Consider the following 15,330-nt stretch of genomic DNA (forward strand, 5'->3'; position numbering starts at 1 on the left):
ATTGAAAACTGCTGATTTACTACCACAAACATGTTTATGGAAGAAGAAACTCAGATTGTGTTTTCCATAATGTCCAACAGCGTGAACTTTGAATGCTGATGTTAATTAGAATAATAAGATGAAAAATAATCTCTTCGTCTGATCAGAACAGTAAAGTAAGACTTTTATTTGTCTTTATTCAACCCTTCAGTTTCTTTGTTCCTCCAGCAGTTCATTATCTCCTCGCTCGTCTGCAGGTGCGTGACCAGGGGATACCAGTGAAGAGGAACTTTGCAAAGGTGGTGGTTCACGTGGAGGACTGCAACGACCACTCACCGGCTTTCCTCAGCCCTCGCTATGAGGTCGGTGTCTCTAACCTGGCCCACGCGGGCACCGAGGTCCTCCGGGTCAAGGCCCTAGACAAGGACATGGGAAGCAACGCCCACATCAGCTACTCGCTGCACTCTGGTGAGCAGGCCTCTCTTTTTATTCATGGTGCTCCCTTTTCTCATTTTGAAAGCTGGAAACCTCTGAGTGTCAGGCACTTGAAGTGAAAGGTTTAAGGGCACAGCGATGATATCCGAGAAATCGTCTCTGTGTATTCACAGCTGCAGTTTCCTCCTCTTCGATCTTTTCTTACCTCACAGCTGAAGCCTGCTTTCGGCCTGCTCTGTAGGTTTTTCTCTGATGCTTATCGTGTGTGTTCAGAGCGGTTATGAAAATGCGTGACGGAGCATGGCGCTCGACCCGAGTTGCCGCAGTGGAATCCTTTATGCCTGCTTGCTGTGTTTCAGACAGCAGAGAACATCCATCTTTACAAGTGTTCTGTCTCAGATTCAGCTTTCAACACTTCTTTTTTTCTTTAAAAAAATGGGCAGTGGGCAAGATAAATGTCTCCCAGAGGAGCTTCTGCTTAAATCACTGCAGCAGATCCAAGAAAATCCCTCTTTAATTCAAATTCTTTGAAAATCTTCCTAAAAGTAGATCGTGGAAACAAACAAAGGTAATTTCACATTGAATACTTTAGCTTTTGTTCACCCACCTGTTTTTGAAACAGAGGAGTTTATATGAGAGAAGTGTGTTCAATATCTTGATATCTAGATTGATAACAGTCTTAAATTTGTTAAACCTGAATGGCTTTTCCTTTTTTCCTGAGTTTCTAATAATGATCATTTGGATCTGAGTACATCATGGTCGTCTCAGGCAAACTGTTCCATTTAAGAGGAACAGCCAATCAGAAGAAAACTTTCTTAAAGAGGAAGGGGCTAAAAGATCTTGTTTCAGACATCATTTTGAAAGCTCAGTAATAAAAGGCATGGAGCTGATTTGATTTCTTGGATTGCCAACAATGAAAGGTATTTTTGAGGTATTTTACCAGTGGGATATTTTATTTGTGTCAAACTTCCTTTTCTGTGTCCCTGCAGGTAACATCGACAACGTTTTCAATATAGATCCAGACTTGGGATCCATAAGCGTCTCCAAATCTTTGGATCTGCAGCCTCAGGACCTGTTCCACTTGACTGTGAAGGCCACAGATCAGGGTTTTCCTCAGCGCAGCGACCTCTGCTCTGTCCACATCCACGTCCGGGTCTCTGAACAAACCCCACCCACTTTCCTCTCAGATGATTACCTGACGGAGATCAGCGAGCTGAGCGCTATTGGTACTCCCGTTGTCACCGTGTCAGCCTCAAGCCCAGCTGCGGTGCATTATGAGATAGAAAGCGGTAACCGGAACGGAACATTTTACATCAACTCCTACACGGGGTTGATTTCCACACAGGGGCGCCTCGATTATGAGACCTGCGATTCGTACAAGCTGAGAGTTACAGCTTCCACCACAGCTGGAGCCGTGTCCAGGACGGTCGTTCACATCTACGTGGTCGATGAGAATGATAACGCGCCTGTGTTTGAGCAGAGGGAGTACCAGGGGCAAATAGGTGAGTCCGCTCACATAAACAGCATGGTGATGGGAGAAAGAAACACCCCCCTGGTCATTCGGGCCTCGGATTCAGATCGAGATTCAAATTCCTTGCTGACTTATCAAATCCTTGAACCAGAGGCCCTGAAAGTCTTTAGAATAGACTCGAGTATGGGGACCATCTCCTTAATTTCACTGCTGGACTTTGAAACCAAGGCTGAGTATCACTTCACGGTACAGGTGAAGGACTCAGGGGAGCCATCGCTGTATGCGGCAGAGCCGGCCAAGGTCACTGTTCGCATCCTGGACCTGAATGACTGCCCACCACAATTCACTGCCTCTGTGTATGAGTCATCCATCATCCTCCCAGCTGTCAGAGATGCAGAGGTGGTGTGCATCACAGCTTATGATGCTGACTCAGCAGTGTCATACAGCATCACCGAGGGAAATCTTCATAATGCCTTTTCAATTCACCCCAATACCGGACTCATCACTGTGAACAACGTGTCTGACTTCAGGCCGTTTTATCAGCTGCATGTCAAAGCCTTTGACGGCCTCTACAGAGATTTAGCTATTGTCAACGTAAGCGTAACAAACCTAACGGAGAGTGACCTCAGATTTGAGCACAAAGTCTATTCAGCGAGCGTTTCTGAAAACATAAAGACTGTCAAAACTTTAGCAGCGCTCAAAGTCACAGGATGCTTTTTAAACGAACCTCTTTTATACTCTGTCCTAAACCCAGCAGGCAGGTTCACAATCTGCCCAACAGCAGGCCTACTCGAAACCACAGGAGTCCCTTTTGACCGGGAAGAACAAGACGTTTATGACGTTGTGGTTAAAGTGCAGGACATGAGAACCCCACCGAGAACAGCCATCACCAAGGTCAAGGTTTTCATAGATGATGTCAATGACAACTTGCCACAGTTTTTAAACTTGCCTTTTTCAATGATGATTTCCGAAGACGCGGAACCAGGAGATGTTTTGTATCAAGTGACCGCCATCGACAGAGATCTGGGAGAAAACGGAGCCATTGTGTACAATTTGGAGGAAGACTATGGCCTCTTCAGAATAGATCCAGACATTGGCGACGTGTCCCTTCAAAGACCTCTGGATTTTAATGCCCTGAATAAGTACGTACTAACGGTGTCAGCTATAGATGAGGGCGAGCCCAGTCACAGCATCATGGCTCAGCTCAGCATTCAGGTGAGGAATCGAACCAATCCAGTCTTCCAGACTCTTCTGTATCCGCTAAAAGTCCCTGAAGATGTTCCTCCATTCACCACCATCCTGCACGTCCAGGCGAGGAACCCCGAGGGTTACAGGCTCATCTACAATCTTGAAGAGGAAAACGCTTCAAAACACTTTCACATTGATTTCAAAACTGGTGTGCTGACAGTCACCAACCCCCTTGACTATGAGAGCCAGACCATGCATGTGCTGATAGTCAGAGCTACTGACTCAGTGACCGGAGCTTTCTCAGAGGCCTCAATTGAAATAGAAGTGGAGGATGTCAATGATAATGCCCCGGTTTTCTCTAAGCTAATGCACAATGTGAATATCGCGGAGGGGCTCCCAGTTGACACCTCTGTGATCAAGCTTTCTGCCTCTGATAAAGACTCTGGTAGAAATAAAGATTTGACCTTCCACATGGTGAAAACACACGGAGATGAGAGTGATTTCTTTAAAATAAACTCTCAGACTGGGTTGATTGTTACAAAACAGGTGCTGGATTATGAAAGCAGGAAACATTTTAATTTAAAAATCAAAGCCACAGACAATGGGACCATCCCTCTCAGCAGCGAGACTTTTGTGACTATAAATGTCACCGATGTCAACGATAACCCTCCGGACTTTGACAGCTCCCGGTATAAAGCCACACTTGATGAAATGGCAAAGTGTGGCCACATTGTCATCAAAATCCAAGCTTCAGACCCTGATACTGGTGACCTGAATAACCTCAAGTACAAAATTCTCTCAGGGAATGAAGGCCGGTACTTCAATATAAACGAATCCTCGGGTATCATCTCCTTTTCTAATGTCTGCAGGAGGAATCTCGATCCTCACTATAACCTGACTGTGGCGGTTTCTGATGGCGTGTTTCAGAAAACTGCCCCCGTCAGTATCGATATGATAAACAGCAACAGGCACAATCCATACTTCAAGCAGAGCGTCTATGAAGCAGAGCTGGCCGAAAACGCAGAGGCGGGAACTCGCGTGATCCGGCTAGCTGCAATCGACCCAGATGATGGGCCGTACGGTAGCGTTGACTACACCATCATAAACAAACTTGCTGATGAGAAATTTGCAATCAGCAAAGATGGGCAGATTGTCACAACTCAGCCACTGGACAGAGAAAACCCCTCCCAGAGGGTCATAGCAATCAAAGTCATGGCTAAAGATGGAGGTGGTAAAGTGGCGTTTTGCACTGTCAAGATTATCCTTACAGATGAGAATGATAATGTACCGCAGTTCAAAGCATCTGAATACCAGGTTTCAATCCAGTCGACAGTTAATAAAGGCTCCCCAGTCATTCAAATCATGGCTTATGACGCAGATGATGGCAAAAATGCAGACGTCACCTACCTGGTGGATGAAGCGGAAGAAGTGACCGAAGACATTATTGAGATAAACCCTTTCACCGGAGTTGTGAGTGTCAAAGAGAGCCTTGTGGGCATGGAGAACAAGATCTTCAACTTCAAAGTCAAGGCTCGTGATGGCAGCCTTCCTTTTTATAACTCCACAGTCCCCGTCCAGGTGAAGGTTGTTCCGCCAGAGGTTCCTCTTCCGAAGTTTTCCGAGCCACTTTACACCTTCTCGGCTGCAGAGGACATTCCCATAGGGACTGAAATCGGCGCTGTGAGGGCGGACTCCGACATGCCCCTCATTTACAGCCTGGTGAATGGGAACACCGTTGAAAGCAACAAAGACAAAGTGTTCAGCTTGGACCAGGAAAGTGGAACTTTGTTGTTGCAGAAGAGCATTGACCACGAAAAGACAAAGTGGTACCAGATAGATGTGATTGCCCAGGGGAATCACAACGGGACGGACGTGGCATCTTTGGTTTCTGTCAGCATTCAAGTCCAGGATGTCAACGACAACCAGCCAGTGTTTGATGCAAGTCCATACAGAGCTTTCCTGGCTGAAAACATGCCTGTTGGAACCACTGTTATTCAGGTGAGACACAGGAAGCTTCATTTGATACCCGTCATGGTTTAAGCAAAGTGTGTATAAAAGTCTGAACTGTTATACACACTGAAAAATGCACTATAAACTCGCCCATCCACTCTAGTTACCAGACTGCAGTGTATTATATGTTCTGTCTGAGAAAGGACTGTTTCCTCTGATATCCTTGGGTAAACAGGGAGTTTCCAGCAGGGATTTTCCTTACCTGTTTTTGTAGCAGATCATCATTAGGTTGCTGAGGATGGTCTTACACCCAACGAAGCTGCTTTAGGCGGAAATATTTACCGAAGGTTCAGGAAAGTTAGACTCTGCTTTCAGTGCAACAACTGCATCATTGCATATATAAATATATTCCACACATGTAGCAATTAAAATTTAATGCTATTCTTCCAGCTGCTCTCACAGCGGATTATTTTCAGATTTCATACTATTCATCTTTTTAAACTAGCCCTTTCAATACATTATTGAAAAATGTAAGGGAAACATCACCTGTGATTTTTGGGCGTAGAGCAGACTGAGTAGAAATGGTGTCATTATTGGTTTGCTCTTTCAATAATAGAGTTGAGCAGCCCAAGAGATTTTAAAGCCACTGGAGTCAAGACAAAGCCAAGGCTTTGTTCTCAATTTTTACAGAGGATGACATTTAGGCACGGATGCAAGACTATCACACTTTGGATACCTTGGTTAGCTTACTTCCCCAGGACTTCTACAGTGTGGAAATCCAAATAATACACCATGTGCTGGAGCAACTGCCCCCTCTAAGAAACAACCAGGACAGGAGTTTGTGAGAATCAAAGTTCCTTAAACTGTTCAACACACAAATGAATCCATGATGTGTTTAGGCTGGTTCATAAGTTCAGAGAAAAGCAGTTGGTGCTTCAAATATAACACATACAACATAGTAAACATGGAGTATTTTTCTACTGGCAGTGCCAAAAAATGCACATTAGCATAGATTCAGATACCTGCTAATCAGTGTTCATTACATCCAAATAAAATGCTAGAATTTCACTGTGCACCAAGCCTGGAGCTCAGACAGAGTACAGTAACCTCCCCACAGACATACCATTGGTCAGATAATGTCATTGAAAAGGCTCCAACAGCACAAAAAAATGGTCCAGAGGTCTAGTTCAGGCAGACAGCTAGCTGTTACAACTGCGTGTGTCACCTGTCAGTCAAAGGGGGTGTCCAAATTCATAGGTTGCATGAAGCTGCATTTATACGCCGATTACCTCACAGTGACGCGACGAAGGCTGTCCAAATTTGTAGACTCCGACAAATGCGGCCGACAAATGCGTCCTCCTTTTCCCCAGATTTCAGGATGGGTCGGGTGTATCCTTCGTGGCCCAACCTATCCCTGTGCTTTGACGTTTTCAGAAATGTCTGTTACCCACCAGATTGATAGCTAGCCGGCTCACTAGAGCCGTTGAAAACAGCGGACTCCCAGCACATCGTTTTCAAACCCCCACGGTCTTTCGCTACTCAGGTTAACCATGATATACAGGTCACTTAGATAACTTAAAAATGTTATTGTTTGGGTATTTTCTGTGTTTTATTTGTTTCTGAGTAAATCGGTTTGGCTGAGATTAAAGTTATAGTTTTTACACAGCTGAATAAACATCAAACAGAAAACGGATTAAACAGAAGTGTGAGATGGTTGAGAATTTACGCCAGTGTCCTGTTATATTTTAGATAGCAAGGAGCAGACAGCTGAGTTTATTAAACTACACCGAGACAGATCGTGACACAAATCTGAAGGCTACACCGTACAATTTCACAGCTGCTCACTTCTGGGCTACCCGGCCTTCGGAGGACCCAGCCCACATAGACTGCATCCTCCTGAGGCTGGGTCCTCAGGAGAATGCAGCCTATGAATTTGGACACGACTAAAGAGGCCATGCCCCTAATAATGCAGACAGTAAGCCTTAATCCAATTTAATCAGGTCAGTTATAGAATAATTTTCTCCCCGTGTTTTGGTGGGAGAAATTATCTATAGAGACCATTATAGTTTGAGCATCACACTGTAAACGTGTTTATTCCAACATGGGAGTCTGTGGGACTGACTCTCTGCTGGATCATCTGCTGGATGCCAGAAAAACTGCAGGTTTTGGCACTTCGGGTGTCAGTTTTTTTCAGTTATATCAAAGAAGCTGATTTCGAGTTTACAGAAGCTGTGATGACAGGTAAACTCAGTGCATACCTCTGAAAATGCTGAATTATGGATGTTTCCCTGGTTTTCTGTTTATTAAGCATTAGCATTAGCAAATACAGGCCATTTAGCTTAGCTTAGTGAAATCCTGCAGCAGTGTATGAGCTAAAGAAACACCTGGATTCTGCAACAGCATCCCATGTTCAGATACAGTCTCAGCACAACTCTCTGCACGTATCCACCTTTAGGTAACGGCCAACGACCCGGACACAGACACCAACGGTGTGGTGACCTACACCTTGGAGCCGCTGCCCGATGACACTGCGTTGGACATTACTGAGGTGTTCTCCATCGACGGGGAGAGCGGCTGGATCACCACACTGCGAGAGACCGACTGCGAGGCAACCAGGGTGTACAGGTTCAACGTCGTCGCCACTGACCACGGCGGCAACGCAAAACTGTCATCCAGCGTCCTGGTGGAGGTGATGGTGACGGACGAGAACGACAACCCGCCAAAGTTCACAGAGGAAGTGTACCGCGGCTCGGTGGTGGAGAACAGCACTCCCTACGAACCCATTGTCTACATGACGACCACGGACGCTGATGTGTCGTTGGAGAACCGCCTCATCACGTGTTACATCACAGGTGTGTTCATGGGTGTGTGTGTTTGTAAATTTGAGCCTGTTTGTTTTGCTCTTGCGTGTCTGGGCATTACGTTTGTGTGCGTGTCAGCAGTGTTGTTTTGTCCGTGTTTGCGTGTTTATCAGCGTCCCGTCGAAAGAGTGGCCGCTCTGTTACGAAGACGTTAATGAGGTGAAATGAGTTACGTGTTAATCACCCCCAGCAGAGAGTCAATATTATTGAGCCTCAGATTAATCGCACTGCACTGCCAGCTAACGAGGGGAGAATACCAACAGGTTGCCCTGCAGCTAACAACAAAACAAAGCCTCGAATTAATGCAAATCCTGTTTTCCCCCAGACAGTTAAACCGTTCTAAAGGAGCTCTCTGTCACACTGCGGTTTTCCTAACAGACGAGTATTTGCTTTGGAATAATTTATAATAGAAGGTTTGTCTGATGCTGACATTTGCTCTGCTCTAAGAAGCGAAAACAGAAACAAAGCCTGCCCACCTCTGCTGTGATTGATGAGAGGATTTACTCCCATCACCACAGGACGATTTTCTATTCTGTTTGTTTTTTCCTCCTATATTTAATTCCTTTAACTTTGCAATTGCACAAACATTCACATTGTTGTTCTGGGGGCTGTTTGAGACGCTTCACGCTGTAAAAATGCTAATCTGGCTCCCAGTGAAGGCAGCAAAAGACATAAAGAACGTCCTGTGTAATGAGGACATGACTTCAGCGTCCTCAGCAGCAGTGCAGACTCTCAGCTTTAGTTCAAGCAGGTTAACTAAATGCTAACTGTTCAAGAGTGACAGAGTTCCTCCCTCTTTATTGTAAAATCATTTTAAATGTTAGGAGTTTTTTCCCCCTGCAGTCTCTCTCATGAACACCTCGAAGAATACCCCATTCCTCTGTGTTGAGATGCTCTCAGGTTGCTTTTGCAGTTTACTTTGGGTAATTATCATCTGTTCTGCTGTGAAGCTGTGCAGAAGTCTGTACACGTCACACTTCATCCTGCTGTTTCTATTAGCAGTGAGATCATCATAAATCACCAGAGAGCCAGCTCCACTGCAGCCATACAGGCCCAGGCCATAACACCGCCTCCGCCATGTTAGACAGAGGATTTGGATGCATGCACTTTTCTCTCCATCATTCTGCTTCATCTTCATCCTGTTTTCATCTGTCCAAAGAGTTTTACCAGTACTAAATAATAAAAATAAAAAATATATAATGAAAAGAATAACGATATAGAGAAAACCTTTCTTCACTTCTGTTTCTTTAAAAAAAGTGACAAAAATATGAGGTAGTGCTGAATTCCTGCCAAAATAGTGCACAGATTATTTTCCAAATACAGAAACAAAAACATCAGAAGATTAATTTAAACTCTTTATTAGTCAGCTGTGTGGAGACCAGTGTTGGGTAAGTTACTTTAAATTAGTAACTTAGTTACATTACTAGTTACTTCTATCAAAAGTAACTCAGTTACTTCAAGTTACTCATTACTTTCAAAGTAACTAGTTATTAGGAAAAAATAACTTTGGTTTTACTCAGAATTCTCTTGTTAATGTGTTGCTTCCGTAACTGGATACCAAGCAAGATTGCCAGTCTTCTAGCTTGCTTACTTGCCACAAGTGCACTGTGCCACCTACCAATAGAAAGGAAAAAATAATGTGCATATTTCCACAAGAGAAATCCCACGCCTGGACCGTCGTTGTCCGCCGCCATGATTCTAGCACAGCGTCATGTGCACTTTTTACATCCAACACAAAAACTGCAGTCGTGGTGCTTTCGATTGTACTCAGAACTCGGGAATTCTGCCTTCTGAATAGGAAGATGTAGGCAACACCAGACTGCATACAGGGCTGGACTGTGACAAAAAATTGGCCCGGGCATTTTGACTGACCGGCCCACCATTATAGGAAAAATCATAAAGCCTTTGAATGAAAATAAACACTGTTGTGAGAGTGATGTACACTGTTTTGATGCTATATATGTATCAATCTAACAATCGTTTGTTGTAAGATTCAGATAATTATTTTTTAAAAGCTAGAAATTTTAAATGAGAATAAGAAAGAAAAGTATGTCTTTGTGCCCCCCTTTCCCTGTTAATGCCCTACATGCCCCCCTGGCAAAACTTTGCTAGACCCGCCCCTGCACAGTTACCAGCTGTCAGCTACGTAAAAAAGGATCCTGGTGTTATTTGTCTCTCAGAAACAGTTCATAACTTCCCTTCAACTCATTCATGTGACCTAAAAGGTAAACCTGTTTCTCCATCACCTGTTCAGCTCTGATGATCCAGTAAGGACATCTCCTGGTTTCATCTTCATGTTTCCCTCTCACCACATATCCAAACCATATCATGACCAGCAGCTTTACAGCTGTGGCTCCAGCAAACATCAGCTGATACTAGAAAGTAATATTAAATAAATTCTAACAACAGCTGACCAAGCTTAAACGTGCTGCTGTTGTTTAGCGCGACATCCGCTGGTTTCCTCTTTCTGGCACAGAGTGGGAGATAAACAAACAAGAGAGAAAAGCCGATCAGCTGATCACTGATCAGTTTCATGATTGAAGTAGAAACAGGAGAGGGAGGGGAGAGAATGAGAGAAGAAGAGGCAGCTGTGCAGCAAAGACACAGAATAACTCCAGCTTTGTGTCTTTTTCATTGTAGCTGAAGTCCGGGACAAACTGTTCCTTTTCACCTCAATAAGAAACGCGTAATATTTTCTCTGAATACCAGACGATTCCGTTTTTTACGGGATGGTTGGCAATTAGAAACTCCGTCATGCTAGCTAGTACCCAGTACGAAAAAGTCAGCATAACGAAAATAATCTCCACCTAAACTTGGTTTATGTCTGACCCAGATAGACTGCAGACTCCTCTTGCCTCCCCTTTCCTTCATTCACCTGCTGGCCTCCAACACTTGCTAATGTTACTGAATCTGTGGAAGCTCCACGATAGCCACCACATGAAGTAACGAGTAACGACCCTATCTAAATCCCAGTAACGATTAACGCGTTCCTGATTTTGGCATAATAACTAGTTACCGTGCTCGTTACCACAATAATAACGTAGTTACTGTAACGCGTTACTTAATAACGCGTTAGTCCCAACACTGGTGGAGACAGAGCAAGGCGGTTGTTTCTCAAATCCATAACATGAAGTCTAACACTTTTATCTTCAGACTGAAACGCTGACCCATAAACATCAGGAAAAAGTTTTCAGAGCAGAGTGTGTCTGTGTTTTTAGGTTCTGTCTGTAAAAGTGTTGCTACTCTCACATTATCATGCATTTAATATTTTGGGGGATTGCTCTGAGTATTTGATGCGTGAGTGGAGGGGATTTTTTTTTTTTGACTGAGTTATAGATACTTAATATTAATGCAGAACATTTAAAAACAACAAGCTGACCCGAGGTGCCTTCAAGTCACAGCAGAGGGTATAAAAATAAACAGGACTCAGATAAAATATATTAAAAAGTTAAACTTAAATGAGAACAACAGATTAAAAATGCAGCAGGACGTATTAGACTGAAGTAAGAGTGAAGACTGAGGTCAAACAGCATAAAAACACGATTAAAATAAAAAGACTGGAAAAGAAATAAAAGGAATCAAATCAGAAATTAAATAAATATTCAAACTTCAGCTACAGGGAGTCAGGAAAGAATTAAAAGTTGATTTTCCTTCACACCAAATTGTAAACAGGGATACACAGGAGGGTCTGACTGATCTGATAAGGTTCAAAATGGGACAGGTTAGTCAAAATTCATCCATGCTGACCATGTCGACCCCTTCCAGAGTGAACCGATGAACATTTATCCAAAAGTTTGAGTCACAAAAGAAAAGATCAGAAGAGAAAAGCTGAATTCACGCTCATTAACGTGATCACACGTCTGATGCTTCAGCAGAATGAAGGACAAAGCAAGCTTTTCTGGTAGAAGCCTAAAGCAACAGTGCTCACGGCTTTCTACCTCTGAGAGCATGACGCCAGGCCTCTCTGCTGTCACTCACGTCCTTCTTGCTCCTGCAGCCGGAGACCCGCTGGGCCAGTTCGCCATCGTGCAGGTGGACGAGGGCCAGTGGGGTTTGATTGTGAAGGAGAGTCTGGACCGAGAGGCCAGAGACAGATACGCCTTGAGAGTCACGGCCACCGATGGCAAGTTTGAGGCTCCCATCAGCGTGGACGTCCATGTGCTGGACATCAATGACAACAGCCCGCTGTGTGAGCAGGTGAGTACAGGTTACTTCAGCTCTGCAGTTAGATGCATGGAAGCCACTCAGAGTGAAAATGGTAAGGGGAAGTGGACGCTGGGCTGTTTTTGAACCTTTATTTTTTAAAGCGTTTGTTTTTCCTTTAAAGGTGCTTCTGGGAATATCTCCACATTAAGAGTAAAGACAAAAGCTGCTGCTTCCTGTACAGGCTGTAAAGCCCCCGAGGCTAATTTATGAAACTGAGCTATTAAAAAAAAGATTAGTCTTGACTTCGTGTAACATTTAATATTAAAGATGGTTTCAGTATAAAGCCAGTATTTCTCCCTGTCTGTTTCCTCACAGTCATTACTAGAGTTTAATGGAGACAGATGCATGAAATGTTCACCATCATAGATCACGTATCATCCAGCAGCCAGGAGAAATATTTCTATCATAATAACATATTGTTTAACTGAAACCAGGTAAATAACATTTGCATGAATAATCTTTACTTAACAGTTAATAAAGTCCTTTTAAGTCTTTATAAGCCAGTTATAAAACTGGCTTTGACACAAAGTCTTCTTAAAACAAGACTTTATGGAGTATTGCATCATAAGCAGTTAATAAGTAAAAAATAATTTATTTATTACACTTGGAAGGTTTGTGGTAGGTTTGTAACATGTATATTAAACAGTTAATTGTGACATAAATCCATCCATCCACCCCCTCCATGTATACATCCATCCATGCATCCACCCATCCATGTATACATCCATCCATCCATCCATGTATACATCCATCCACCCATCCATGCATCCACCCATCCATGTATACATCCATCCACCCATCCATGCATCCACCCATCCATGTATACATCCATCCACCCATCAACCCATCCATCCATCCATGCATCCACCCATCCACTCACCCATCCATCATGCATACATCCACTTATACATACATCCATTCATCCACTTATCCATGTATACATCCATCCATCCATCGATGCATCCATCCATCGATACATCCGTCAGTCCGTCTGTCCCTCCCTTCCTCCTTGTGCCATATGTTATGGTGTCAAAGTTCAGATGTAAGTAACAACTTACTTAACGTGACCTTTTTCTCAGCTCTGTAGGTGTGTTTCTGCTGCTTCCTGTTTTTTCTCTTTAATCCAACGCTGAGTAGCTTAACTGAAACCCACCCAGTAAATGCAGGCCTGATTATTGTTATTATCCTCCTGCTGCAGCTCGTGTACAAAGAGGTGGTGATGGAAAACTCGCCCTCCAGCGTGTTTGTGCTCAAGGTTTCAGCTTCCGATCCAGACGTGGGCACTAATGGCCAGATTTCCTACACACTCCACGGGCCAGATACCGACAAGTTCCACCTGGAACACAGGACAGGTATGATGGTGTCTGTTTGACGTCAGTGCACGGCATCCCTGTCAGCGCGAGTTTGAGGGTGCAATAGCATGAACTGACATCCATCACCTGATATCTTCACCACCTGCTGAGACATCAGTCAATCTTTTGACCCACTCACAGGTCAAAAGCCGCTCTTGTCATATTGTGTGTAAAACTAGAGGTTGATTTTATACTTGAATATAGAAAAGTAACACGTGCATGGATTTCCAAAAGTTCAAAGCTGCTTTAGATTGAAAGTTGATTGTATCATGATGTGAAATTTGGGCACTTACAGCCCCAGACTGTACAGACTGTTCAAATCTTGTCCAAACAATCCTCCTCTAAGTGTCCACCTCGTGTGGATACTTAGATCATTTAAAATATATATATAATATAATAAAGAAATGAATGTTCTAAGTGGGGCTTTTAAAGTTCAGAAAAGCAAGAACACTACCACAGAAAGTTCTTGGTTGGGCTTGAAGGTAAATCAAAGCTCCTGAACTTCATGGAAGAGTCATTAGAAGAAAAGCTTTCCTCTGGAAGTCTGAACATCAGAAGGATCCCGGTGCCTTCGTGAAACATTTTCAAAAGAAAGTTTTTGTTAGAAAGACGTTTGGAGAACAAAGAGTACAGGATCTATGAAAAGAACTCCTCTCTGTGGGGGTGCATCAGGAAGAAATGGAAAGCACAGTGATCCTAAACACACCTTAGCATCCACTGCAGACTAAAAAAACACAACAGGCTCAACCCGAGGCCAAGCTGAAGGCATTAGGATTGAAAACCTAGACTTCAAAAGAGGCGCACCATAACGCCGTAAAGCCCATGAAGATGAGAATGTGCCCAAAAATCCTAAAGCAGGAATTCAAAGACTCTCCGTTCCCTGTAAAGTCTTTACAAGCTGTGATACCTGCAGCAAAATAGAATCCAAAATAATCAAAGAGACATGCTCACACCTTCACGGGAGCCAAACTTCAGCAAGGTGTGCATGAAACACTAAAACACCGACGGGGACAAGCTGGTGATGTGTTTAGGTTCCGCTGGAGTTTAGCATCCTGCCATTCACGCGACAAAACACCAAAAAGTTTTAACATTTGACTGAGTAATATAAGTTTATAATACTCGGGCCTAAAACTGTCACCTGTAAATGAGCAGCACCACAGTCACACGATGTTTGTGTCATGGCGATGAATAACGTGTGCGGCCTCTTTAAGCTGCTCGTTAGCGGAGGCCTGTCCTTCGTGGCTGGGGTATTTCCTGAATATTTTATTGCTTATCAAATGTTCATAAAGAACAGGAAATGCAGACACTTTTGTTTAGTGAGGCAAAGCAGTGTGACTTATCTGACTCCATGCAGACCAGTTGGACTTTGTCTTTTTGGAGGGAGTGACTATCAGTTTTAAGCAGGAAACACCATGCTCACCTGCTCACACCTCAAATATTAAAATAACACCTCACAATATTCATCTCAACACGCTACATCTGACCTGAAGATGACTGCTGATACTTTAATTATAAGACATACGTCATCATCTGCATGTGCATCACCAACGTGTGGAGATGTGTTGGCCTTGTTTTGGGGATGTTTGTGTTCCGCGGTTTGATGGTTGTGTGTCGTACACCTGTCCCAGGTGAGCTCTTCACGCTGGCCGTGCTGGACCGTGAGAGGAACGTGGAGTTCAACCTGGTGGCGAAGGCGACGGATGGCGGGGGTCGATCCTGTCAGGCCGACATCCTGCTGATGGTCCAGGACATGAACGACAACCCGCCCCGCTTCTCGTCCAGCCACTATGAGGTCACCGTGTTCGACAACACCACTGTCCGCACGCCGGTCGCTGTGGTGTATGCCAAGGACCCTGACACAGGTGAGCTGCTGCTGCTGAGTTTGACG

General features: G+C 44.0%; 1 protein-coding gene across 2 annotated transcripts in view; it reads left to right on the plus strand.

The window, feature by feature from the left end:
- Positions 1-15,330, plus strand: part of fat2 (FAT atypical cadherin 2) — a 75,115-nt gene that overhangs the window by 22,619 nt on the left and 37,166 nt on the right. For both annotated transcript variants that reach the window (XM_085367452.1, XM_085367461.1), the window contains exons 9-14: positions 237-447; positions 1,404-5,071; positions 7,479-7,875; positions 11,882-12,081; positions 13,289-13,442; positions 15,071-15,304. In XM_085367452.1, coding sequence (XP_085223578.1) covers positions 237-447; positions 1,404-5,071; positions 7,479-7,875; positions 11,882-12,081; positions 13,289-13,442; positions 15,071-15,304 — 4,864 coding nt within the window. The remainder of the gene's footprint in view (positions 1-236; positions 448-1,403; positions 5,072-7,478; positions 7,876-11,881; positions 12,082-13,288; positions 13,443-15,070; positions 15,305-15,330) is intronic.

This window comes from Diplotaxodon limnothrissa, linkage group LG2 (genome assembly GCF_057381915.1).
Source record: "Diplotaxodon limnothrissa isolate DT_005_m linkage group LG2, D_limnothrissa_male_GT1.1, whole genome shotgun sequence".
NCBI classification, from domain to species: Eukaryota; Metazoa; Chordata; class Actinopteri; order Cichliformes; family Cichlidae; genus Diplotaxodon; species Diplotaxodon limnothrissa.